We start from the raw sequence: 25,501 nt of genomic DNA on the forward strand, positions 1-25,501 counted from the left end.
ATATATCTTCGTCTTTCTTATGTAACCCTATTGAAAATACATAGAGTACTCTTCCTTTTTTAGTAATCATATCTATATCTCTAACACTTAATGAGAATGAACCTTCCCCTGATTTTTTTTTTTCTTTTGCAATGTTTGGTGATTGACTTAAGCAAAAGAAAAAAAAATAAAGCAAACCCTGTTATAAATCAAGGATTTAACTCTAAAGGTGTAGGTAGGCTACTTAAAGATTTCGTATGATATGACCTTATTAAGAGACCATTTAATCGGTGAGGTTGGGTTACATGGGATTGTAACAGAATATTGTTATGATTAGAGGAGGATACACCTTGTGAGTTTAAATCAAAATAAAACTTAAGTAAATTTAGATTAAGATTCTTTATATTCACATATCTTCTTTTTTTTTATATGTAGAGTATACCTTAAGTAGTAATATTATTTACTCTAATACTACTACCAACTACCGTCTACTCGTTGCTCTTTTACAGTAATTATTATGTTACTGACTTAGATCCGCGATACCCTATTTCTCCTTTAGTTTGTTTCTTTTTTTTTGAAAAAAAACTATAGAAAGGATCATCTTATGACTTATTACCATACATGAGTGATTAGTTCATCCACTAATAGTTTTCAACTATTGCTTGGTATCAAAAAGCTTTAAGGGGTCCCCGGAATTTGATAGTTTGATCCCAAAGAATTTGTTTTCAGGATTTTTACTAGTAATAACCAATATACCTAGTAAGATAGCAATAATGTACAATAAGTCTAAATTAAATACATTATAACCACTAAATGTCATTTCATTAAATATATACAACATATAAAACTGTTCTTTACCCCTTTCATAACTATAATATAGCTATTCTACAAGTAACTATATGCCTAGTCTAAGTTACTATTCTATAAGTACAAATACACCTAGTATATATTACAATAATAATAGCCATAAACAAATCACTGTGCGTATAAGAGTATTAGGTACAGACTGCGCTCTTTATAATGTATTTGTTACATTGTTTGAAATACATCCATATATAAATAGTAAAAGCCTTTTACAATGAATCTCACATATAGAATACTATGAACATTATCCTGGTCTACCATTTATATATGAATGCTATAGGAGACAAGAGATTCGAACTCTTAAAAGCATAATACTATTGAGTTTACAGCTCAACCCTTTTTACCAATAAAGGAAGTCTCCTTTATTCTCTAATACCTCCATATATCATAAGGTAAACTTACTATTTGTATCTATACACTGTAAAACTATCCAAATCTTAGCTAAAAATTTTAACTAGATACAGTTTAAATATGAAAAGTTTCTTTATAAAGCCTTAACTGTAATTATGAATACTACATAACAACACCCGTATTGTAAGCACATATTCAATGGCTGTTTGTCACCCTAGTCCCAGAGGGGGACTGACCTTTAGGTCTGGCGCCTGAAGGGGACCATCCCCTCCCCCCGTAAGCTTTCGGTTCTTTTTATTTTCTTTTGCTTAAACCAACTATTAAACACTGCAAAATAAAAATTAGCCCTCGCGTCTTCATTTCGATTTAGCGAAATGAAGACTGGGGCTGTAATTTTTTTTTTACATTTATCATGATAGATGTAAAAAAAATAACTGAGAGGATAGTGTGAATTCTGCTTTTACAAATATTTGTGTCCTTTTGCTACAGACTCGAATCAGCATTACATACTTGCAATATACTCCGCTAAGTATATTCTCGATATGTTTATCCTATTTATAACCAAATCTTTAAAGTCTTATTGTTTATGTATTGTAAGTTGACGATGTTTTCCTGTAGCCTTTATCCGAAGAACGACTTGAACGTTCACGACATAACGTCAACAAAGCTTAAATTGGGTAAGGATATAAAGATTCGAACTTGTAACCTCCATTATTACTATAATTAGGGGTTAAACCTGAAGCATTTTCCTTCTGCAAAGGTAAAAGGAATTGCACCCTTAAAGTTGTTGGCTACACCTAACATCCTCCACTTATGTACCTTTTTTTTTAGTTTTCATAATAAACAATAAAAACTATTAGTTGCTTGAATAAAACAGGAGTTAATTTAAAGCGTTTTACCACTTATTTTTTAACTATGTGATGCTTATTACAAGGTTTATTATTAGTTATACACTTACGAGCATAAGATTCACCTACACCTAAATAATTAGCTGCAGCAGATGTAGAAAGGAATTCTAATGTTTCTTTTGTTTCAATGTTTGTAACTAACACTGGTTTAACCTTGTGGCTGTCCAATGTAATTTTTTCTATAGTGTCTAAAGGAGTTGAAGATTTATAAACAAGAAATTCATTACTTGAATAGAACTCCTTTAAGTTAAGAGTTTTTGCTAAGTAACTATGATGAATACCTATGAATTCTGCAGCTTTCCTGATAGAGATGAAAGATGAGATTTCACCTGTTGCATGGTTTTTTACAATAATATTTACTCCTTTTGACAGTGTAGTTGCAATTTTTAATCTTATCTCATCTGAAATAATATTGTCCTTTTTCTTTAAACTCATAATCATTTTTGTATCATTACTGTGTTTAAAGCCTCTAAAAGATCCTGCAATTTTTAAAATATTATACTCTGGGTTGAATAGATCGATATAGTACTGTTCTCTTTTTAGTATTACATCTAGTTCACAGTATTCTAATATTTCTAACTTGAAGTTAGAATAACCATTTTTAATCATTGATTTATAGATATAACTGTTATTTCTAACAATCTCTCTCTCTAGGAAATTTATATTAAAATACTGTCTGAATCTATCGGATAGGTTTCCTGATGAACCTACGTAACTTTTACCTGTGATCAAGTTAACTCATCTATATATTCCTACTTTATCTTTATTATCCTGAAGTATATCTGTTTTTTTTGTGTCTGCGTTTGGATAAGAAATAACAGGGACGAATATAGTACACGAAGGAGTAATATTGTTATCAGTAGAATAGAAACGATAATTTAAAGATACTATGTTCTTTATTAACACACTAGTATTCGTATTTTTGTATATGGAAAAGATTTTTAGTTTAGTCATGTTTAATGTTTGTGTAACGGTTTTTTATAATAGATGGAGCCTTTCAAAAAGGAAGAAAACAAAAAATAAGCATATAATAGGTAACTCCCAAACTTCCATATATATCTAATAATCCTACCTTAATGCTAAGGTATTGTAGCTTGAGGGATTTTGGTCCTCAACAACGCTCATAATGCAAATGTAACATTACTTACTATACAATATAAGGCCTTAAATATAATTACTTCTAGCAATAGATTAACTTTGTAATACATTTAAGGATGCTCGGCTTGACTTGTGACCAAACCACTTTACATTAAGGAGTTGTATTATAATATATACTTCCCTAATTTCATATCTATTATACACTTATTTTGAAAGACTGGCCCTTTAGATCTATATAGTAAAGACCTCAGGAGATACAAAGACTAGGGTGTCAACCTTCCTTTACATTGTGTCATCTAAGACGTACCTTATAGTTCAATTACTTTTACTTCTAAAGGGGTAATGATGCTACTAATAATATTTTTTGAATAATACTAATATGCCTTTTTAACCACTTTTGAAAAAAAAAGTGGTTATACCTGAGGGATGAGTTGAACATCCATGAGATGAACTCAGAATAGCTTAAGTATTCCCTGTATACCAATTCCAGCACTCAGGTTATATTTATCTAATCCATATTACCAGTAAAGTTCGATAAAGCCAAAGGTTATTTAATTTCTAATTCAGCACCAAAATTAGCAAATGCTACTAATAAAAGCTTTGTGTTAGTTTATTGATCCCTTTGTCCTGTCTACCAATTCCAGCACTCGGATTTTTATTATAGATTTTATAAAAAATAAAACCATATATAAAATTTTTTATGAACTTTATTAGTAATCATGTAAATCCCTGGCACTTCTTTAAGAGAACCAAGATCTAAAGGTCTAGCTAAAAGCTTAGTAATGGCAAAGTAGTTATCTTCTTTCATTTTAGACATATATTGGAAAACCGCAGGAAATCCTTTTTTATGTATCTCTTCTTTTTTCTCTTTACATTCGTGCTTTAAATAAATAACTAAATTAGAAGTAACTAATTTCGAAGAATCGCTATAATATCTACGTGTAAATAAATTTAAATAATTAACCAAACAAATTGAACCTCTTATACCAAAAAATCTGTTACCAACCTGAGTATTAATTCTTTTATTTTCTATTTTTTCCATGCAAGGGTTGAGGGATTTGCACCCTCAGATTTCGTTAGCTACACCTAACTTTCTTCAGTCTCACTCACCCTTTTTTTGCTCATAACAAAAGTATAATCCCCCTTGTATTAAGAGACTTTTTAATCTTAATAAGCAACAATATCTGAAATCTTTTAAATAGTGAGATGGTCTAATTGTTAGCAATTCAATTGGCTTCAACCATCAAATATCACCACTTCTCTTTCCTATTGTTTTCACCCAAAGTCCGTATAATTCCTCCCCTTATCTTTCATGTCAATGCTAAAAACTCTTAATAATTAAGGCCTTACACCTCTTCTCCTAATTTTTTCTTTTGCAGTGTTTAGTTGTTGATTTAAGTCCCGGCGTCTTCTTTGCTTGCAAAGAAGACTGGGACTGTTATTTTTTTTTTTACATATATCATGATATATGTAAAAAATAACCGCAAAAGAAAAAAAAAATAATGTAAAACCTGCCAACCAGTTACCATTTATAATCCTTTTACTTGTTGACACAGGTCCCTCCACTAAAGATATGTAGGGAAATTGGGCCACCAATTTTTCAGATAAACCTTTATTCATAGAAGCTTTAATACTTATGATATCAGTAAGACCGTGTGTTATAAGATGTGCACCCTTTTTAATTAAATAAACAGCTTTTTCAAATAAAATAAAATCTGCTCACTTTTGAGAAAGTAAAGAATGGGCTTTAAAGAAAGGAATCACCACATTCAATAAATCCTCCACGGAATTGACATAAAAAGTAATAGCATTATTCGCTAAATCTTTTTTTATATTACCTAATCCAAAAAATGACTGTAAACTACAAATAAGGTGTGAATCTTTAATATTAAAAGAAATAGCCCCGGCGTCTTCATCTTCTTTAGAAGATGAAGACTGGGGCTGTAAAAAATTTTTTTACATATATCATGATATATGTAAAAAAAAAAAATAACCGCAAAAGAAAGATGGACAGAGTAAATAGTTCTAGAATTATATAATGAACGAGAGGTTTTTCTTGTTCGATTATCTTTTGTAACAGAGATAGTAAACGTGGCCTCCGCATCACATAACCCCACCACATATTCATTGTGTAATGCATTACCTCCTTTTACTACAACAGGTAAAGTTGAAAGTAAAACAATACCATTTAAGAGTCCAAAGTGAGAAAATAAGGGACAAAAGTAAAGCCCACAGAAAATGAATAGCAGTACGCTAACCAAATTATTATTATATAATATTCAAATCATTTTTCTTACCTTGTAAGGATTGAGGGATTTGCACCCCCCGAGTTCCGTTGGCCACCCAACTTATCCCCATCTAGCTAATCCTTTTTTTTTTGGTGTATCGTTAATATTAATTTATCCCGGGCTAGTTCCCCAACCCGAACCGTATCAGTTAATACTTCTTCGACCATGTACAAAGTATTTACCTTGTATTTAGGTCTGAGACGAAGTAAATCAAAGTATTTTTACTTTAATTAGAGCATACCTTAATATTCCACCTTGGAACTATTCAGATCCTAGACTTCGGAAATAGAGTTCATACTAATCTAGTAAAAATGAATTATTTCCGTTTTCGATTACAATCTGTAATAAGTGGACCTACAAATACCGTCTGCTCGTTGCTCTTTTATGATCTACCTACTATACATAATCATACTTAAGATAGAGTCAATTTAGATCCGCGATAGCCCATTCAATCTTTCGATTAATCAGTTAAGTTATTGCCATACCCTTTCCATTACGAAAGGCCATCTACTTTTATTGTTTCATATTAGACTTGGCATATACTGCTTTAGGGTGTTCCCGGAATTTGGTATTTTTAGAAAAATAAAAAGAAAGTCTCAATTTCTTTTTGGTTTTCGACTTAACACTAATCAGAGTCACGCATACGAAGATATTCTGCCAAAAGATCTAAACCTGTAAATTTAGACTAGCAAACCGCAGATACCAAACTTATTGCACATACTCCTTTCAGCGCCTGACGAGTGGTTAGTACCTATCTGAGATAAAATTCACCGTGATGTGATTACTCACGATTACTAGTAATTCCTTTTTCATGCAGTCGAATTTCAGACTACAATCCATACTTTATCCTATTTTAGGGATTAGCTCCAATTCGCATTATTGCATCCCTTTGTAACATTCCTCAATTTTACCATGAAGAAAAATAAAAATCAATATCTACTACTGATATTAAACAAATCCTTTCCTAACTTTGTAAACCGTAATACTACAATGAATAAGAAATATTAAGATCTCCCTCTATTTGTACCAGCTTTTAACCTTAGTATCTGATCCAATCCTTCCTTAGTTAGATGGCCTTTTGTCTTAATTATCTCACTTGCCCTACATCAATCCTCGAAATCATGAACTTTTTCACCTAAAATATTATATTGGCGGAAAAATGGGATGATTAAATCTAGATTTTCTGAAAGTTTAGTGACATAAAAATATACTTTGTTACCATTGTGTTCAACGTTTTTTACTACTCTACCACATCCGAAATAAGTAATTAAACTTGTCATAAGTAGTTCATCACGTCCATCTTGAGTAATTTGAAATAATAATTGTACCCCGTATCCTGTTTTAGTGTCCCGACTAACGCTTGTCTTAATAATAAAACAACCTTCACCTGAAACAAACCCTGCTACTCATTGAGGATCTGGTATTTGACAATTTTTTACTTCTTGCCGTGGTACAGGGACAATGTTAGGAAAACTAGCTTGCAGTCCCTCAGACCAACCTCTATTCAAAGATGCTTTAAATGATACAATCTTCTCTATAAATATTTCTCTGGCTATTCTCTGCCTAGAAGACTTATTATATTCAGAGTGCATTAAAACCACCGCCTGTCTAAATAAGAGGTAGTCCGAAAATTTCTTTGAAATTAAGGGGTAGTTATCAAAATGGGGTAATACTTTCGTAATTATATCATCTATAGATCCAATTATGAATTGGTAGCTATCTTTCCCATGCTTTAATATACTACCTTTTCCATCAAAGTAAGCTTGAATTTGTTTCAATAATACTAAATCTTTTTTATGAAGAGCAATAACAAACCTAGCTTCGCAATACCAAGAACTATTTCTTTTTCTAACTTGAATCATAAAACACCCCTCAGCGTCCGTAAATCCTGTAAGGAATAAAGGGGAAATTTTTCAGCATTCTACGTTCATAGGTAAGGATAACGACGATTTAGTAATATCAGTAGAGTAATATCGTTTTGACATATTTTTCTCTTTAGGAAGGGCATTGATTAAAAAAATTCTTTCGAAAGAAATAAGAGTATACCTTAAGCAAGGGGAAAAATTCCCTTGCCAATTACCGTCTACTCGTTGCTCTTTTACAATATCAGATTTAAAGTCGGTAGGTGTTGAATTTTCTGATATTGATTTAGATCCGCGATTGTCCATTTCGTTTTCACTCATCTTCTGACTTGTTACCGTATTTGAGTAATTAGTTCAGCCACAAATAGCCTTTCGACTACTGCTTGGTATCAGAAGCTTTAGGAGTTCCCCGGAATTTGGTAATTTCACCCACCTTAACGGCACCCTAAGCCGAAAAGTAGGCATATGTGGCACGTCTATCATGGAAATCAAATTTAACATAGTAATCATTAAAATGATAATAATTTATCATTTTCTATTTAAGTTTATATTATTCGCAATCTCTGTAATTTTATTTAAACCCTCTTTACTTAAATGTTCTTTATTTTTTACTAATTCAGCCACATTACATCAATCATTGAAATCTAAAGCCTTTACACCTTTTATAGAGTATTCTTTAAAAAAAGGTATGATTTTATTATCTATGTCTGAGTTATTTCTAAATTGCAATAAGCAAGTTTGGTTCTTTTCAGAACATTGAATAGACATTTCTTTATTGGAAGTAGTTACATGGGAATTGTATAAACTAAAATACTTTGCGATTCCCTCTAAAAGAGTAGTTTCTCTAATATGTAAACAAGTGTCAAAGCATAACCTAACTCTTTTACCAATTTTGCTGGTAGAATTTTCTATAGAAACCCTAAACGAAGAATCTCCAGTAGCAAATCCAGAAATTCATAAAGGATTAGGTATACCATTAAAAACATACTCTTTTCTAGTTACAGGTAGGACTAAAGGGAAAGCTTCCTTTAATTCAGGAGATAAACCTTTATTAAGTGAAGCACGTAAATCTAAGATTCTTTTAAAACCATCCGACGTTAAATGCTCTTTCTTTTTAATTATGTTAAAACATTGTTCAAACAATAGGAAATCAGAATACTTAGCACTAACTAACGGGTAATTTTTAAAATGATCTATGATTGTTTGTAACTCTTTAATATCACTAACTCTAAATAGAACCGTGTTTTCATTGTTTTTACGAAGAGTACCGACTCCAAAAGTTTTATGAATTTGTTCCAATAATAAAACATCTTTAACATGAATGTGAATAGAAAAGTACGCCGAAACTCTTCATTTAAACTTACTTTTCTCATCTCTATAAATAGAAATAATAAAAGAACCTTCAGCATCTGAAAAACCTGTTAGGAATCAAGGATCTAGGTTACATTTTGCTAAAGTATTATAATTTTTACTTAATGACACCTTAGTAAGGATTTTGATCTTACTACTTTAAAATATATTTGAAAGCAGGCCTGCGTTATAAAAACTTCGGCAACCTCTCTCAAGGCCTATTAGTGTATACCTTAAACTTCTTTTTATATTTATTGGATTGGCTTTTATAAAAAGAAGTCAACTACCGTCTACTCGTTGCTCTTTTACAGAGCTTAACACAAGATTTTTCTTATGATCTATTTTAAACTCTGATTTAGATCCGCGATTGTCCATTTCATTTTCATTCATCTTCTGACTTTTTACCGTACATGAGTAATTAGTTCATCCACTTGTAGCCTTTTGACTACAGCTTGGTACCAGAAGCTTTAGGATTTCCCCGGAATTTGATAGTTTTAGCCAATCTAGTGTCTTCCTAAAACACTTATCAGCCCACAATATTAAGGCCATGATGACTTGTCTTAGTCCCTATTATCACATCCAATTGTAAGCGGAGAGCTGCTTTATACTAATAAATAAAACAAGGGTTTACGTTAATTTAATGGACCTAACCAAATCTCACGACATTAACTGAAGACAGCCATGCAACGCATGTGGTCTAAAAATATCAAAAATATTTTAGGTCATTCAAATTGTGGTAAGGTTATTCGAGGATTATCGAATTAAATAGTCGAGATAGGTAGGTCTTCTCAGACTTTCCCCCTCTAAGAACCGTACGTGCGACTTTCACCGCATACGGCTCAAACAGAAGTCTTCGGTTTTATCCTAGCAGCCATCGCCGCAAACAAACGAACTTTTTTTTTAGACAACATACATAAAAGTTCATTTATCAGACCCTGCCGCATGTTAAGTCAGCTATTATTTGTATAAAAATTCTTTATAGCAAATAAATTAACTATTCTTTATTTTCTTCTCTACCGTAATTCATATTAGCTTTAATAAGGTTTATTTTTTGCAGTCCTTTTTCGGTTAAGTGTCCTTTCTCTTTCATAATCTCAACGACTTCTTTAAAGTCTTGGAAATTTAAAAGCTTTGAACCTTGTAATGGATACTTTGTAAAAAATGGAATAATTTTCTCTTCAAAACTCTTAAAAGAATTAACTGTAAAGTCAGAAGCATTTGTCTTACGGTTTTCTATTCTACCACAAGCAAAGTATTCCGATATACCTTTAAGTAATTCATTGTCTCGGTTATGTTGAGTGATTTTAAACACTAATTGAACAGCATATCCTAGTTTAGATTTTAATGATTTATAAGTGCTAATGTAAAAACAAGCTTCACCTTCAGCAAATCCAGATAATCATAAGGGATCTGGTATTCCTTTAAAGGGAACAGCAAGTTTAGGGACCGGTAGTGTATTAGGAAAATATGTTTTCAGTTTATCACTTAATCCTAAATTCAATGAAGCTTTAAGATTTACAATGTCTTGTAAACCCTTACAGTTCATATGTTCTTTATTTTCAAGCATTTTATTTATTGGAGTAAATATTTCAAAGTCAGCACGTTTTTGTGTGACTAGAGGATATCTATTTAAATAAGGAATGATCACATTAGAAATGTCACTTACATTACTAACTTTCCACTTAAATGTATTATCACTTTTATTGTGGTAAATATTACCAACGCCGAAAGTGTTTTTAATACGCAATAGTAAATCTTTGTCTTTAAAATTAAGGCCCATTTCTAAGAAAATCGAAATAGCAAATCCGGAATATCGTGAGTCATCTTTAATAATAACTACTCCGAAGCTTCCTTCTGCGTCAATTAAGCCTGTAATAAACCAAGGGTGAAGTAAATTAGTTTTAATCATAGTTTTGTTATATTGACCCCTCTCATGGCGTATATATTTCCCTCGAAAAAAAGGGGTAGTGTACGCTTGAAATAATATATTTATTCTTTTATACTAGCTAACTCCTAGTCTTTTTATAACACTGCCTTACCTAAACCGTTAAAAATCAAATATGAATCCTTCGAAAAAAAAAAAAAAGAAAAGTTAACTATATCCATAACAGAGACTATCGTCAATAGAAATCTAATGTTAGGCATTTGCTTTTTAACTTCTCCTTTCCCCTTTATCCGGTACAACAACTTCGAGTAGTTCTTATATGTTGCCTCTTCTATAATGGTGTTTAGATTCATGTAATCTAAAGTTTATGATTATAGCTGAAAATAAAGGGGTTACCAAGTTCAGATAGTAGTACAATTTGCGTAAAATTTAGGAGGATAGCTTTACTCCGGTGGAATATGGTTTCTCTAATAGATTAGTATGTAAAATCTATTCCCTTCCACATATATCGAGTAGTTTATCGAAGCGTCGCTGCTATCTTGACTTTCGCTCTCCATGTTTTACTTACACTAGCTCCTGGAAAAAAAAAAATTGTTTTTTTTTTTACATTGTCATATAAGACAGGCTACATTGTCCCTGCAGCTTCACACTAATCATTACTAATTAGCATGTGCAGGTAGTGTTAGGCAGAGAATACCTAGTGGGATCGCACCACATTACTACTATCCGCTTCTTGTCGCACACATACTTCACTACTGGTTTCAGAAACGGTCTAATGATTTCAGTTCCTGCGTTGCCACATTACTCTTGAGGTGGAGTGCTTCCACTTTCATTTATAGTTCCGCGTTAAAGCCAACCTATGGCACTCATCATTGTCTGCCCAGGCTACGGGGGTATCTAATCCTCTTCACTATCTGAGCCTTCGTCCCTCAACGTCAGTTATAGCACTTTGCTTTTTACTGTTCATCATCAAATCATCCCTTTTAAAAGTAAACATATTCTTTATTAGAACAATAAGCAAGTACATGTACATAGAGGTTTGCCTTCGCCGTTACCGGTCCTATTGGTATTAACAAATTTCATCTTTACACCAACAATTCCGACATATTCCTCTCACATATCAAACTCAAGTGTAACAGGTTCTTAATTAAGCCGCCTTTGCACACCGTCTAGGTACCCTATATACCTGTTAAAGATGAATAACACTCGTCTCCCTTGTCTTACCGCGACTGCTGGCACAAGATTTGGTCGAGACCTATGGATATAAAGTTTTCATAATAAGCTTTATCCAGAACTTTATAAGACCTAGTCAAGCAAGTTAATAAACTTATTATATTAACTCTCATTCCTGCAAGTTGCTGGTTCAGCCGTTAGGCCATTGACCAAAATTCCTCACTGCTGTACTACACGCACTGGGGTTTTTTCAGACCCAGTGTGGTCAATAGACCTCTCAGTCCTGACTACGGACACTAGCTAAATATGACATTACCATACTTAATACTTATCCGATGGTTATTAATAATCAACTAAGAGCGAAATACTATTTCTTTTAAACATATTTATATGATGAACCTTCCATCTAACCTTTTCAACCATATTGGCTGCTGGTGGGTTATTAGGTCTAGGCTATATTTTAATAAATTGTTATTATAAGGGATTTATTTTGCCTTACTCCTAGGTAGCCATAATACCGCTTACTCACCTGTACACCACTTCAATATAATAATTTATACAAATTAAATATTGACGTTCGATTAGCATGTGTCAAGCATTTGCATAGCGTTCACTCAGAGCCATCATCAAACTCAAATAATGTAAAGTACTATTTATTATCTAACCATATATTATATAAGCTAAATAAGATAGTACATTAGGATCTATTTATTCTAACTATCTTTCTTATCTAAGACTCGAACTTAGACTAAGATATTAGGAATATCTTGTTCTACCATTAAACTAATAAGAAAACTTTTTTTGGTAATAAAATACACATAATTATAAAATGTAATGAAAAGCTATTACAATATAAGTAAATATAGTTATAGCATGAAATGAATAGCTATTAATATAGCCACAGTTATTCTTATCTAAGACTCGAACTTAGATTCAGATATTAGAAGTATCTTGTTCTACCATTAAACTAATAAGAATATTTTATACTATTAAGAATATTTTATACTAATTATCTAATAATACGTAAATTAGTATATATTACATAAAACTTCTCTATTTACCTAATAATAACCTCGGGTTATGTTTATGTGTAACCCATTACATAACTACTACTATTAAATATTATAAAATTAAAGTACCTATAGTTTATTTATTGTAATATGATATAACTACATTACCGTTATATTTTACAATAAATAAGGCGTAAAATCTTAAAAAACGGTACTATTTATAGTCTTTAATCCCAATTTTTTTTTTCTAGTATACCATTACATTACTATTAAATTTAATAATTATATAGACTTTATAAAACTCATCTCATTTTTATTATTATATATAACTATATAATCACTCTTTTTAATAAAATATTACATGTAATGACTAAAAAGAGTGATATGTTATCCTAACTATATATACGGGCTTTATGACTGCTTTTTGCATGTAGAAAGTATGGTCGGGTTTTTTGAGTTTGTAGGGTTATTTTTTTTGGTTTTCTTTTGCAATGTTTAATAGCTAATATAAGCAAAAAAAAAACAAAAAAGCAGTAAGAATTGCTACAACAACCCAGTAAACAATTTTTCATTAGAACCTTGCTTCGGCTCTTTTTTATAAATATCTACGTTTCCTTTCTTTTTTGCCTAGAGCTATATGGAAGTGATCTTATTGCTTGAATAATCTAATCTACAGACGCTTGTAACGTTCTTCTGAATATCCCGTTACTTTTTCTCCTACAGTTTTCTAATGTAAATCATCTCAATATTTCAAAAAATATTTCTCAAATAAACAGGTTTGGCTGATTTTTTTTTCTTTGGTTTAAATCTAATCGAACAATAACAAAAAAATAAGAGGCTAATTTTTTTTTGCAAGACACTGTACCATTAACCTGGTTACAGCGCAGTTATCTTGAAAATAGGTCGCTATGCCTGATAATGCCTCTGTGGTGCATGAAACCGAGCTGAATGCTAAGGAAGAGATGATTACAAAATTACAGAGTACGTTGGATGATAAGGGTCAGCATATTAAGACGCTTGAAAAAAAAAATATGGCAAACCTGAAGAACCATGAAAGAAAAGCAAGAAAAGCAAGAAAAGCCAGAAGGAGTTAGAAGAAGTGAAAGACCATTAAAGGAGGGTTGGTAAACAGATCTTATAGTATTTCAACCGTTATGTCTTTTTTATTAAAGAAAAGCAGTTTAAGGGGATTGCACTTTATTTAATAGGGTCAGAGACCGCAGGAGTCGAACCTGTCATTAATAAAATTATTTCTTAGCTATAACAAGAGCCCCCCCCCCTTTTTTTTAGATTTCGGAAAACGCTAATATCACAGGGTCTTTAGGGATAGAGTATTTGAAAATGTGCGATGTATTCCATAATAAAGTGAATTAAAAAAAAAAAAAGTAAATTTACTTTTTATGTTTAAGACTATTCTGTCTTAACTTTTTGCATGTAACTATGTTTAAGACTATTCTGTCTTAACTTTTTTGCATGTATCTATGATTTCATATTTTATATACCTTAACCGGTATATCTGTCATATCTTGTTATCAGGTTATATATTGAATTATATTACTATACATTACGTCTTGTAATATGATTGCATATTTTTGTAAATATGTTAAAAAGAATTTGCAAATAAATTCTATATTCTTATATAAGAATCTTTTGTGAAATAAAGGGATTATCTTATCTCTAGTAGATATTAGTTTTATGTAATATGGTATAATATGCTAACATAACGCTTTTTAGTTATTATAGTATTTAATTTGTTCTTAAAATTAACGACATTAAATAGTAGTGCTAGTCCAGGAGGATGTTTTACTAAGGCTTTTTAGTTATAACAGTATGTAATTTGTTCGTAAAACTAGTAATAGTTAGTAATATACTAAAGATGTATATAACTGGAGAAGGTGGAGTAGGATAAAGGCCATGTTTTGGCTGTGGTTATTACATAATGGGTTTAATACGCCGAATATTATTTACGTATGAGTCTAACAGCATTAGCATTATCTAAGTTATACTTATTTATAAATATAATAGCAGAGGGTAAACTGAAACTAGAAAGTACAATACTGTTTTGTTTATAATATCTTTATCAAAAAGGAGCATCTCACCGATTAAGTTTAATTAAAAATTAGATCTTTAACAGGTAAATCTAAAAAAAAAAGCTTCCAAAATGATTACCTGCTTAGGTAGAGCATTCCGTTTGTATTTTCCATTTTTTTTTTTTTCAAGGTTTATGTGCATATTAGCTTATTTTATGGTTAAATTAGGCTTAATTTTCTTTTTTTTTCTATAACCCTAATCTAAAACATTTTATAAAAACTTGTGATACAGATGTAATTCATCTTTTTCGGTAGTTTACAATTAAGAGAAAAGTAGGGAAGTCCAGTGATTTAAAGTTTGCTTTTAAGAGCGAGGCGTAAGCTTGGGTAATACACAGAGATTGTAGATATAAAAACTTTTACTAGTTTATTATATGCATGTAATAAAAACCCTTAATGAATCTTTATTTTAGTTAAACATTACATACAGGACCCGGCTTATTTGTATCCAAGTTTTAGTAAAATTGCTATATAGTAATATCTTATTATATTTTTGCTTTTTGTTTTCTTTTGCTTAAATTAACTGTTAAACATTGCAAAAGAAAAAAAAAAATTTTTTTATACTTATAGTCATATAAAATATATACATATGTTTAATTATATAACGATAGTAAGTCCTCTTGACCAATTTGAAATAAGAAATTTATTTAGCATAGATACACCGCTATTGGCTAATATGAACTTGTCTATAACTAATATAGGGTTATACATGACTATTGCAGCTTTTATAGCTTTCTATTTCAGTATACTAGCTACTAACCACTCTAAAATTACTCCTAATATATGATCTTTAAGTCAAGAAACATTATATGCTACTATACATAGCATAGTTGTAAATCAAATTAACAATAAAAGTGGTCAAGCTTACTTTCCATTTATGTATGCCTTATTTATTTTTATTTTAATAAATAACCTTATAGGAATGGTTAAAAGGAGCCTGCGTATATATATTATACAAACATTTAGCTTAACTAATTTAAAAAACAAAATAATAAGACTATATTTTTCAAATACCTCTAATCACCCTAGATATCACATGAATCATGCTAACTATCTTAATCCTTATTATATTACTGGTCTTGTTGATGCAGAGGGTTGTTTTACAACATCTATTTATAAAGATTCTAGAATGAAAACAGGATGGCAAATTAAACCTATATTTCAACTTAATTTACATAAAAAAGATCTAAAAATATTAGAAGCTGTACAAAAAACATGAGGTGTAGGTAAAATTTATAAATATGGTCAAGATTCATTTATGTATCGTGTTAGCTCTTTAAAAAATTTAAGAGTAATAACAAATCATTTCGATATTTATCCTTTAATCACACAAAAATTTGCAGATTACTTGTTATTTAAACAATCTATGGATTTAATAGAGAAAAAGTTACATCTAACTGACAAAGGTTTACTAAGATTAGTGGGTATAAAATCTGTATTAAACAGGGGTTTATCTGATAAATTTAAAGAAACATTCCCTAAAAGGATAAAACTAGTAAGACCAAATGTTAACAATTCAGAAATAAAAGATGTTTATTGACTAATAGGCTTTGTTGAAGGGGAAGGATCTTTTATGATTACTATTCAAGAATCTAAAAGCAAAAATATAGAAAATATAGGTTTAAGATTTGTAATAACTCAACACTCTAAGGATTTAAGTTTATTGGTTATTATTTCAAATTATTTAGGTTGCGGTAAATGTTATTTTAACCGTAATGAGGTAAATTTAATGGTTTCAACTTTTTCTGACATAAATCTTAAAATTATATCTTTATTTAATAAATATCCCTTACTAGGAACTAAAAAGGAAGATTACCTATATTTCTGTAAAGTAGCTGAGTTAATTAAATCTAAAGATCATTTAACAAAGGAGGGTATAGAAAATATAAAAAGAATTAAAAGTAATATGAATAGTAAAAGAATACAATCTTAAATAAAGATCTTAGATCTAAAATATTCTCGACCCCTATATTTTGTTTTCAGTTACGCTTTATCATTATTGATAGTATATTACGTTAAATTTTACTATATGCTGGAAACTTCTAATACTTTAGATACGGTCATTTATAATTAATTTTACTATATTTCTATGATTTATTATCTTTAAAAACCGTAAGAACTCTAAAGATAAAACAATGAATTACCAGCAGGAAACCAACAGGTACTACTCATACTTTTTACAAAAAATAGTGTATACTAGAGGGATCCTCAGAGACTACACGTAAAAGGCTGCTCATGTTGTTAAATAGAGCAGTTAAGATATAGTCCGACTTGATATGTCTATATGTATATCAATAAGTCCTTATAGTTTTGCATCAACATCTCACTTTATATTAACATTCTCACTTAGCTTTACTGTAGTATTAGGTGCAACAGTTTTAGGGTTTAAAGAACATGGATTAAAATTCTTTTCCTTATTTGTTCCAGCTGGTTGTCCTTTAGGGTTACTACCTTTATTAGTATTGATCGAGTTCATAGGGAAGTTAATAGATTTCCATTGTGATTAAGAGCCAAATTCCGGGGAAGCCCTAAAGCTATTATTACCAAACATTAATCCTAAAAGGGATACGGTGCGGATGTTGTAATTAAACATGTACGGTAAGAAGATAATAGATAAACCAAGAGGTTTAATGGGTAATCGCGGATCTAAAACACCTATCATCTAATATTGAATATATCGGATTGATGTGTAAAAGAGCAACGAGTAGACGGTTCTTAGGTATTGTATTCAATACCGTAAGGTGTACTCTAGTCGCCATGAAAGTGGTTTTTGAGTAGAATTAAGTAACTCAAAATGAAAGTTTCTGTATTAGTTTTGATCTATAAATAAAAATTCTGTGTATATAACATATACGGGTTTGTGGAATTTTACTTAACTTTCCTCCTACTACTCGCAACATGACACCTAATAATTATTATTCTGTTGCAACTAAAATAGATAAAGGTATGTTATTAAGTCGGTCTGCATCTGTATTATTTAAACCTTGCGGCCTATATAGTAAAAGAACTCTGTCTACATCTTCTGAACCAATAGCTGTTAGAGTTTATATTAATCCTGATAAGGACAAAGAATTAATAGTTAATGAAAATAAAGGACGAACTGGTATTTATCGTTGAGTACACATAGAATCAGGGAAAAGTTATATCGGATCATCTGTTAAATTAAATATTAGATTTAGACAGTATTTTAATTATAATCATATCGCTTACCCTAAACGGAATATGGCAATATATAAGTCGCTGTTAAAACATGGTTATGCGAAGTTTAGATTGGAGATTTTAGAATACTGTTCTACCGACAAATTATTACAAAGAGAGCAATTTTACTTTGATACATATAACCCTGAGTATAATTTATTAAAAATAGCAGGGTCACAATTAGGAAGTATACATTCTGAGGAGACTCGAGCTAGTATCTCAAGGGCTAGAATTGGTAAAAAGTATTCTGATGAAACTAGAGCTAAAATGTCTAGTGCTCAAACAGGTAAAACCTTATCTAAATAAACTTTAGCTAAAATGTCTATAGTTAGAGTAGGGAAACCCCTATCTGAAAATACCCGAGCTAAAATGTCTAGTTCAAAAGCATGGGTAAATAACCCAATGTTCGGGAGAGCTCTCCCCTTTGGGAGAAAAACACCCTATGTTCGGAAAATCTAAACCTGAAGGATCTGGAAAACTCTCTAAAAAAATAGAAGTAACTGACATTGTAAATAATACAACAAGTATCTATGATTCTATATCTGCAGCTGCATTAGGTTTAAATATAAGACAAACAACTATTTCTACGTATATTAGTAAAAATCAAAAAAAACCCTATAAAGATAGATAATTTTTCAAGTTAAATAGCAGTTTGTAAGAGAATCAACCCGTAATCTTAAAAGAAAAGCTTTATTAGGTAGTACTTTGGATAAGGAACATTTGGAGAAAATGCGTCTAAGTAATATTTTAAGACAGTCTGTTTTGCTAACTAAATCGGAAACAGGTGAAACTCAAGAATTTTCTTCTATGACAGAGACTGGTATATTTTTAGGTATATACCGTGTTACCGTACGAAAATTTTTATTAAATAATTTGTCTTACAAGGGTTATACTTTTTCTAAAGGCCCTTCAAGTAACACAGACAGAAATTTATCTGTATCTGAGCCATTGTCTAATTCCAATTTTGTTATGCAACAGCCTATACGACTAACTACTAAGTTAATAGGTGTTTCCAAAGAATTTTCTACTATGAGAGAAGCTGCGGAATATTTGTAAATTTCTAGGGCGGCACTCGCACTCTGATATTTTTTAAAAAATACAGCTAACACCGAGAGCGAAACATTAAAAGGGTATATTATTACCAAAATAGCGGATACTCATGTAAAAGTTAACAGGAAATCTATTAAAATAGAGGTTACTAATATTGACACGAATGAAGTAACTATATACCCTTCGTTTACTTTAGCTGCTGAAGCTTTAGATATACCTCGGGCTAGTTTATCAGGGTATTTAGCTAAGAAACGTACGAATGCTTATATAAATAAATATTATTTTAAGTTAGTTTAAACACGCTTATAATATACTAACATACTTATGCTCAATAGATTATTTATACGCAGGGGCGGGCTACACCCCACCATGATGTTTCATAGGTTAGGGTAGCTCGCAGATCAAAACATTCATTTAATACTAATACAGTCGCTCATATCTAGCAAGGAATGTATCTTTGGGGCTTAGACTAGCAGCAAACATATAAGAGTGTGAGTAGGCGTCTTACTTAATGTGTATAAGAGCCAAATTACGGGTAAGCCCTAAAGCTCTAATAACTAAAGATAAAAAGGAAACTTATTATCCGGCCTGATTAATGCCTCAGGGTATAGTAATATCATTAGAGATTCTAGCTATAGGAATGGGTGATCGCGGATCTAAATCAGTAATACCTGGGTGTACGCTTTCATGCTACGAAACCAGGTGTTTACTGTAAAAGAGCAACGAGTAGATGGTTCTTTCATTATATTAAGTCTAATGTTAAGGCATTATTTTAAGTATAATGATAAGGTGTACTCTTGTCGCCGGGAAAGCCGGTTCTTAGGAGAAACTAAGTAACCTAAGATTAAAGATATATCAATAGCCTATCCTCATTACATATTACTTCGGTACATTCGTAATATTTGAAGTTTATAGTGCAACACTTTAAAGAAAGGATAAAGTACATAAACACCTTTAAATCTAATACATTATAATAATATAATTCATTAGGGTAATATCACATGTTTAATTAAAAGTATGGATATATAAGGCGTCCCTACAACTTTTTATTTAAAACAATATATAAATATATACATATTCATTTGAGGATAAATTTGTTGAACCTTTATTTATGCCAGCAAAGCAGCCCCAGTCTTCATTTCGCTAAATCGAAATGAAGACGCTAGGGCTAATTTGATTTTCTTTTGCATTGTTTAATTATGGGTTTAAACAAAAGAAAATCAAAATAACCGCAAGCTTGTGGGGAGGTAATAAATAAATATTTTATCCTTAATTAAACTTATCCTTCAGGTATGGAAGAGAAATTAAGTTTAAACACATCTATTTATACTCAAAAAAGGTTTCATTGAATTCACTGTCAAAGACGAATTGGGCTCACATCTATTAGTTTAAGTAATACACACTTCACGGCAAAAAGGTACATAAGTACTATGTCTACTTCATCTGAATATGAACCTGTTATAATTTATACTAAGCTTTATTAGCATAAAGGATGGATTATTAAATAAAATAAAGGTAAATCCGGTATATATCGGGTACGCTAAAAAAAAATATGGAATATTTCTTTTTTTTTTTTAATCCGTCTTCGATACGTTGTCTCTTACTTTTTTTTTTTATATCTTGAATTTATAAAGTTAGACGACGAGGCTAATTTTTTTTGTTTTCTTTTGCTTATGGTCAGTTGTAAGTTTTAGTCCCGGCGTCTTCTTTGCTTGCAAAGAAGACTGGGACTGTAATTTTTTTTTTACATATATCATGATATATGTAAAAAAAAAAAAACCGCAAAAGAAAACAAAAGAGTTAATAAATATTCAGGAAAAAGTTCTATAGGTTTTGCTCTATGTTCAATGATAGATTTAGACGATACTTTAATCATAGCTATCTATCGAGCAGTAAGCGAGGAGCATCTCTTATTTCTAAGGCGCTTTTAAAATACGGTTGTGATGGCTTTAGGTTAGAGATATTAGAATATTATACTAGTTCAATAGAACTGACTAGAGAGCAATTCTTCTTAGATAGATTTAACCCTTAATATATTAAAAGTAGCCGGGTCAAATTTGGGATAAAAACATAGTGAAGACTCTCTAAAACTTATGAGTGATGCATACAAAAAGAGAAATGAATTAGAAGAGGTCCTTAAGTTTAAAAGAGAGGTTATGTTAAGACAAAAATTGTCTAAAGACCATATATAAAGAATGGCTAAAAATAATCCCTTTAAAGTGTCTATTATTCTTTCTAATATCGAAATAGGAAAGAGAGAAGAATTTACTTCTATGACGCAGGCTGCTCTCTTCTTAGGTATACGTATGACTACGGTTAAAAATATTTAATGGAGAATAAGCCATACAATGATTATACGAGTACTAAAGCTAAATATGGGTTAGATTCCTCTTCTATTTTCAATCTTATTAATGAATGACAGGCTGTTAGATTAACCAATAGTGTTTTAGGTATTACCAAAGAATTCTCTACAATGAAAGCCGCATGCCGATTTTTGGGAATATCTCCTAGACGGCTCTCAAATTATTTAAAAAATAGCGAGTCTTCGTTTGCAAATGAACAGGTTAGTACCATTAAAGGATAAAATATCACCAAGCTAGATTCAGTTAAATGTAATTGTAAAGCTATAGAAGTAACTAATACTTATACAAATGAAGTTACTAAATATTATTCGGTTAGTTCAGCAAGTGAAGCTCTAGGTGTATCTTCGGTGGGTATTTCTACTTAAAGTCCGAAACGTATTACTCCTTACAAAGATATATACCTTTTTAAATTAATTTAAGTTATCTAGCTGAGTAAAAGTGTGCACAATTAATATATTATTTTGCTTATTAACGTGAACCCAGTATATATTTATACTTAAAATATAATTAAACCTTTTAAAATATTTGTTCAAATTAGTAAACTAGAATAATGTGGTATACGCCGAGTACTCTACCCTCCTTTTTTTTTATAAAAATTTATAGTAATAGAACTGTACTTAAGGTAATAAATAGAATGAGGATGAATTTGTGCACGATTATCAGGGCACATGCTTTTAAATATCTTAAGTGGATTTACATACAACATTATGAGTTCAGGTATCATTTTCTTTATACTAGGACTATTACCATTGGCGTTTATAATCGCCTTCTCTGGTTTAGAATTAGGTATTGCCTTTATACAATCACAGGTTTTTGTAGTTCTATCTTGTTCCTATATAAAAGATGCCTTAGAATTACACTAATTAATATAACTAACGGTGGTTATTTTTGTTTTAAATAATTATGATCTATCTCTATAAAAGTCATATTAAATAAAAAAGGGGTGTGTAGCATAGGGCTATGCATTTTGATTGCAGATCATAAATATAAGGTTCAACTCCTTCATACCCTTATATAATGTATTGTTTTCTAAAAGGAATTATATTTTACCATAAAAAACAATCCCCTGCGGGGATGCCCTCAGGTATCCCAAAGGGGATCCCTTCGGGATAGGGTTTAATTCTTTTTTACCCCAAAGACCTATATACCGCAGATAACTTTTTTTAATAGAGTATAGTTCTAGAAACGGGGATCCTAATTTGCACCTATTTAATCTTATTAGAAATTTGTGTTAAAATAAATAGTATTACAACAAAGGGGAGAAGAGTAAATATCACTTAACTAAAGCCCTAAAAAAAAAAGAAAATAGAGGATAGGTAGTTCTAAGAACGCCTGTTGGCTTTATAAATATAATGTTAAACAAATTACTTTATAAACGTATGTGGCTCTTGTAAATTAATAGGTTTTTACTATATAAAGTGTAATAAAACAAATAGAAACTTTTTAAATCTATATTGTTATAGAAAATAAATAAGGAAAGCAGATATATTACTATAGTAAATTGTGATAAATGTAGTTTATACAAGTATAAAACTAAATCTTTTATTACTATAACCGAAAAAAAAAAATTATTGACAAAAAAGTCAAAGTTAGTGTAGCAAAATTGTCTGTTTTAGCAATATATATTATACAAACTATATATATAAATACACTTCGCACTAAAATACGTGTGAATAATTGCTTCCAGAATAATTGGTATGACTCTCCAAACAAGATTATATTATCTGAGGATAATAGGCATAATCACTTGAATATACAAACATCCGGGATTAGTATGTGATTTGAACGGTGATTCTTATCTTCAAATGCTAAGGATATTGGTGTACTATACTTAATCTATGCATTGTTTTCAGGTTTAGTGGGAACTGCTTTTTCTGTGTTAATTAGGTTAGAACTATCAGGGCCTGGTGTTCAATATATTGCAGATAATCAATTATATAACAGTATTATAACGGCTCATGCTATATTAATGATTTTCTTTATGGTCAAAAAATATTCTATATTAAATTCTAATTTTTCTTTATTTAAAATAGTAAATAATGCTGATAACAATTCACTCTTAAATGTATGTGATAACAAAAACGATGGTCATAACCCTTTTAATGAAAATAACAACTCTAATAAAGAGAATAACGACAAAAAGCACAATTATGTTAAAGTATTGGTAGACGATCCCTATGGTAATAGAGATATCATACTTAAAGTAACTAAGAAACAGAAAGGTGTTTATATATGAGAGACTTTGGACGGAAAAAACATGTACGTAGGACATTCTATTAATTTATATAATAGGATAAGTTCTTATTTTATGCCATCTATACTTAGGACTAAAGCAAGAAGAGTTTTACGTTTTTTTAATAAATATGGTTTTGATAATATTAAATTAACCATTTATATTATGAATGAAAATTCTAGTTTAGAACAAGTAGTGGGACTTGAACAACATTTTATGGATACCTTAAAACCAAATCTTAATGTAGATCCGGTAGCAAGTAGCTCTGGATACCATGAACCAATGAGTCAGGAAAACCGTGAAAAGCTTCGTAAACTAAAAGGTACTCCGGTGTATATGTATAGTACTGAAGATTTTACTTTGCTACACATTTTTGGATCAAAACAACAAGCTTATACTCTTATAAATATACACCATACTACTTTAAATGATTGTTTAAACTCAGGTATCATATATCTAGATAATTTCTTTTTTTCTTTAGATTTAATAGAAGAATCTCCTAAAACCAGTCTACTTAATATAAATGAACTTAAAAGTTTAGTATCAGATTGTAGAGAGAAATATAACGTCAAACACCCTGCAGCTAAATCTATATTAGGAGAGTTTAAAGATGATCCTAAAAAAAACATAGAATTTCATTCTTTATCTAGTTTAGCTAAACATTTAAAAGGTGACCGTCAAGTTATTAGATCATACTTAACGGGTGAAAAATCAGGTTACTATCGAGGTAAGTGAACATTTAGTTACAAAATATAATATAGAAATAAAGGCATGGCCGGATAAGGTAGAAATATCTTATTTTACATTCACTGTTTGCTGGAATATCTTTAGAGCCTTTGGAACTAGTAATGCAGACTCTCTTTAAGATAAAGCGGCATAATACAGTAACATTTCAAAGGATTAGGCAATCAGCCAGAAACCAAATGTAAAAGGGCTCATTGTAGCATTAAACGCTTTTACAGAGTAGGATCTTCAGAGACTACACGTGAATATCTTAGTAAATACTTAGTAAATAATGAGTATTTAAAGATAAAGATATAGTCCGGGCATTAACGAAAGTTAATGTATAAAGCGCATGCCAGCTTTAATCGGAGGATTTGGTAATTTCCTGCTACCATTAGGACTAGGAGGACCTGATATGGGATTCCCTAGACTTAATAATATTAGTTACTTAATGTTAATTCCTAGTATAGTTCTATTCTTATTTGCAGGTGCTATAGAAAATGGAGTAGGTACAGGGTGAACTCTATACCCACCATTATCCGGTATACAAAGCCATAGTGGTCCAAGTGTGGATTTAGCTATATTTGGATTACATCTTTCTGGTATATCATCTCTTTTAGGTGCTATGAATTTAGGATTAAATGTATTTCTTACATATTTAAGACATTCAACAAGCTTTCAATTGACAGTTAATAAATGTTACTTTAGTAGCAATAAACCAAAATATATGTTTAAAAACAACTCTGAAAAAGATAATAATTATGGTGAGGATAACAATGGAAAAGACAATAACTCTAAAAAAAGGGTTCTCCTGAAAACAAGGATAAACCTAAATTGGATAATCGTTGAAAAGAGATATTGGGTAGAACAGGCCCTAATAAACATGCACATGTAATAGCTGTAGAGCAAATGAATCGCGGTGGAATTGTGACAGCTGAAAAAATTAATGAAATTTTAGCTTACTGTAATATTAAAATTACAGAACAAGAATTAAAATCTTTAATAGATACTGCAAGTTTTACTTTAACTAATTTAGATCAAAAAGTATAACTAAGGATGTTCTTAAAGATAAACTT

The 25,501-nt window shown here is 30.6% G+C and overlaps 4 protein-coding genes across 4 annotated transcripts; 2 read left to right on the top strand and 2 right to left on the bottom strand.

Moving 5' to 3' along the window:
• Window positions 1-2,096: 2,096 nt before the first annotated feature.
• IAQ61_008524 (uncharacterized protein) lies at window positions 2,097-2,711 on the bottom strand (the record flags this gene model as incomplete). Its single annotated transcript, XM_066098033.1, has 1 exon — window positions 2,097-2,711. One exon carries the CDS (start codon window positions 2,709-2,711, stop codon window positions 2,097-2,099), a length of 615 nt encoding a protein of 204 aa, XP_065951989.1.
• Window positions 2,712-9,694: 6,983 nt separating this feature from the next.
• IAQ61_008525 (uncharacterized protein) lies at window positions 9,695-10,569 on the bottom strand (the record flags this gene model as incomplete). The annotated part of the gene is made up of 2 exons (XM_066098034.1): window positions 10,186-10,569; window positions 9,695-10,029 (listed from the first exon to the last, which is right to left on the bottom strand). Exons 1-2 carry the CDS (start codon window positions 10,478-10,480, stop codon window positions 9,695-9,697), a joined length of 630 nt encoding a protein of 209 aa, XP_065951990.1. The 5' UTR covers window positions 10,481-10,569.
• An 8,216-nt stretch (window positions 10,570-18,785) lies between these two features.
• IAQ61_008528 (uncharacterized protein) lies at window positions 18,786-19,112 on the top strand (the record flags this gene model as incomplete). The annotated part of the gene is made up of 1 exon (XM_066098035.1): window positions 18,786-19,112. One exon carries the CDS (start codon window positions 18,786-18,788, stop codon window positions 19,110-19,112), a length of 327 nt encoding a protein of 108 aa, XP_065951991.1.
• A 4,755-nt stretch (window positions 19,113-23,867) lies between these two features.
• Window positions 23,868-24,437, top strand: IAQ61_008529 (uncharacterized protein; the record flags this gene model as incomplete). Its single annotated transcript, XM_066098036.1, has 1 exon — window positions 23,868-24,437. The coding sequence occupies one exon, from the start codon at window positions 23,868-23,870 to the stop codon at window positions 24,435-24,437; it is 570 nt and encodes a 189-aa protein (XP_065951992.1).
• Between the last annotated feature and the right edge of the window lie 1,064 nt (window positions 24,438-25,501).

The sequence above is a fragment of the Plenodomus lingam genome, assembly GCF_022343315.1.
Source record: "Plenodomus lingam strain CAN1 chromosome Unknown contig_32, whole genome shotgun sequence".
In the NCBI taxonomy this organism is placed as follows: Eukaryota; Fungi; Ascomycota; class Dothideomycetes; order Pleosporales; family Leptosphaeriaceae; genus Plenodomus; species Plenodomus lingam.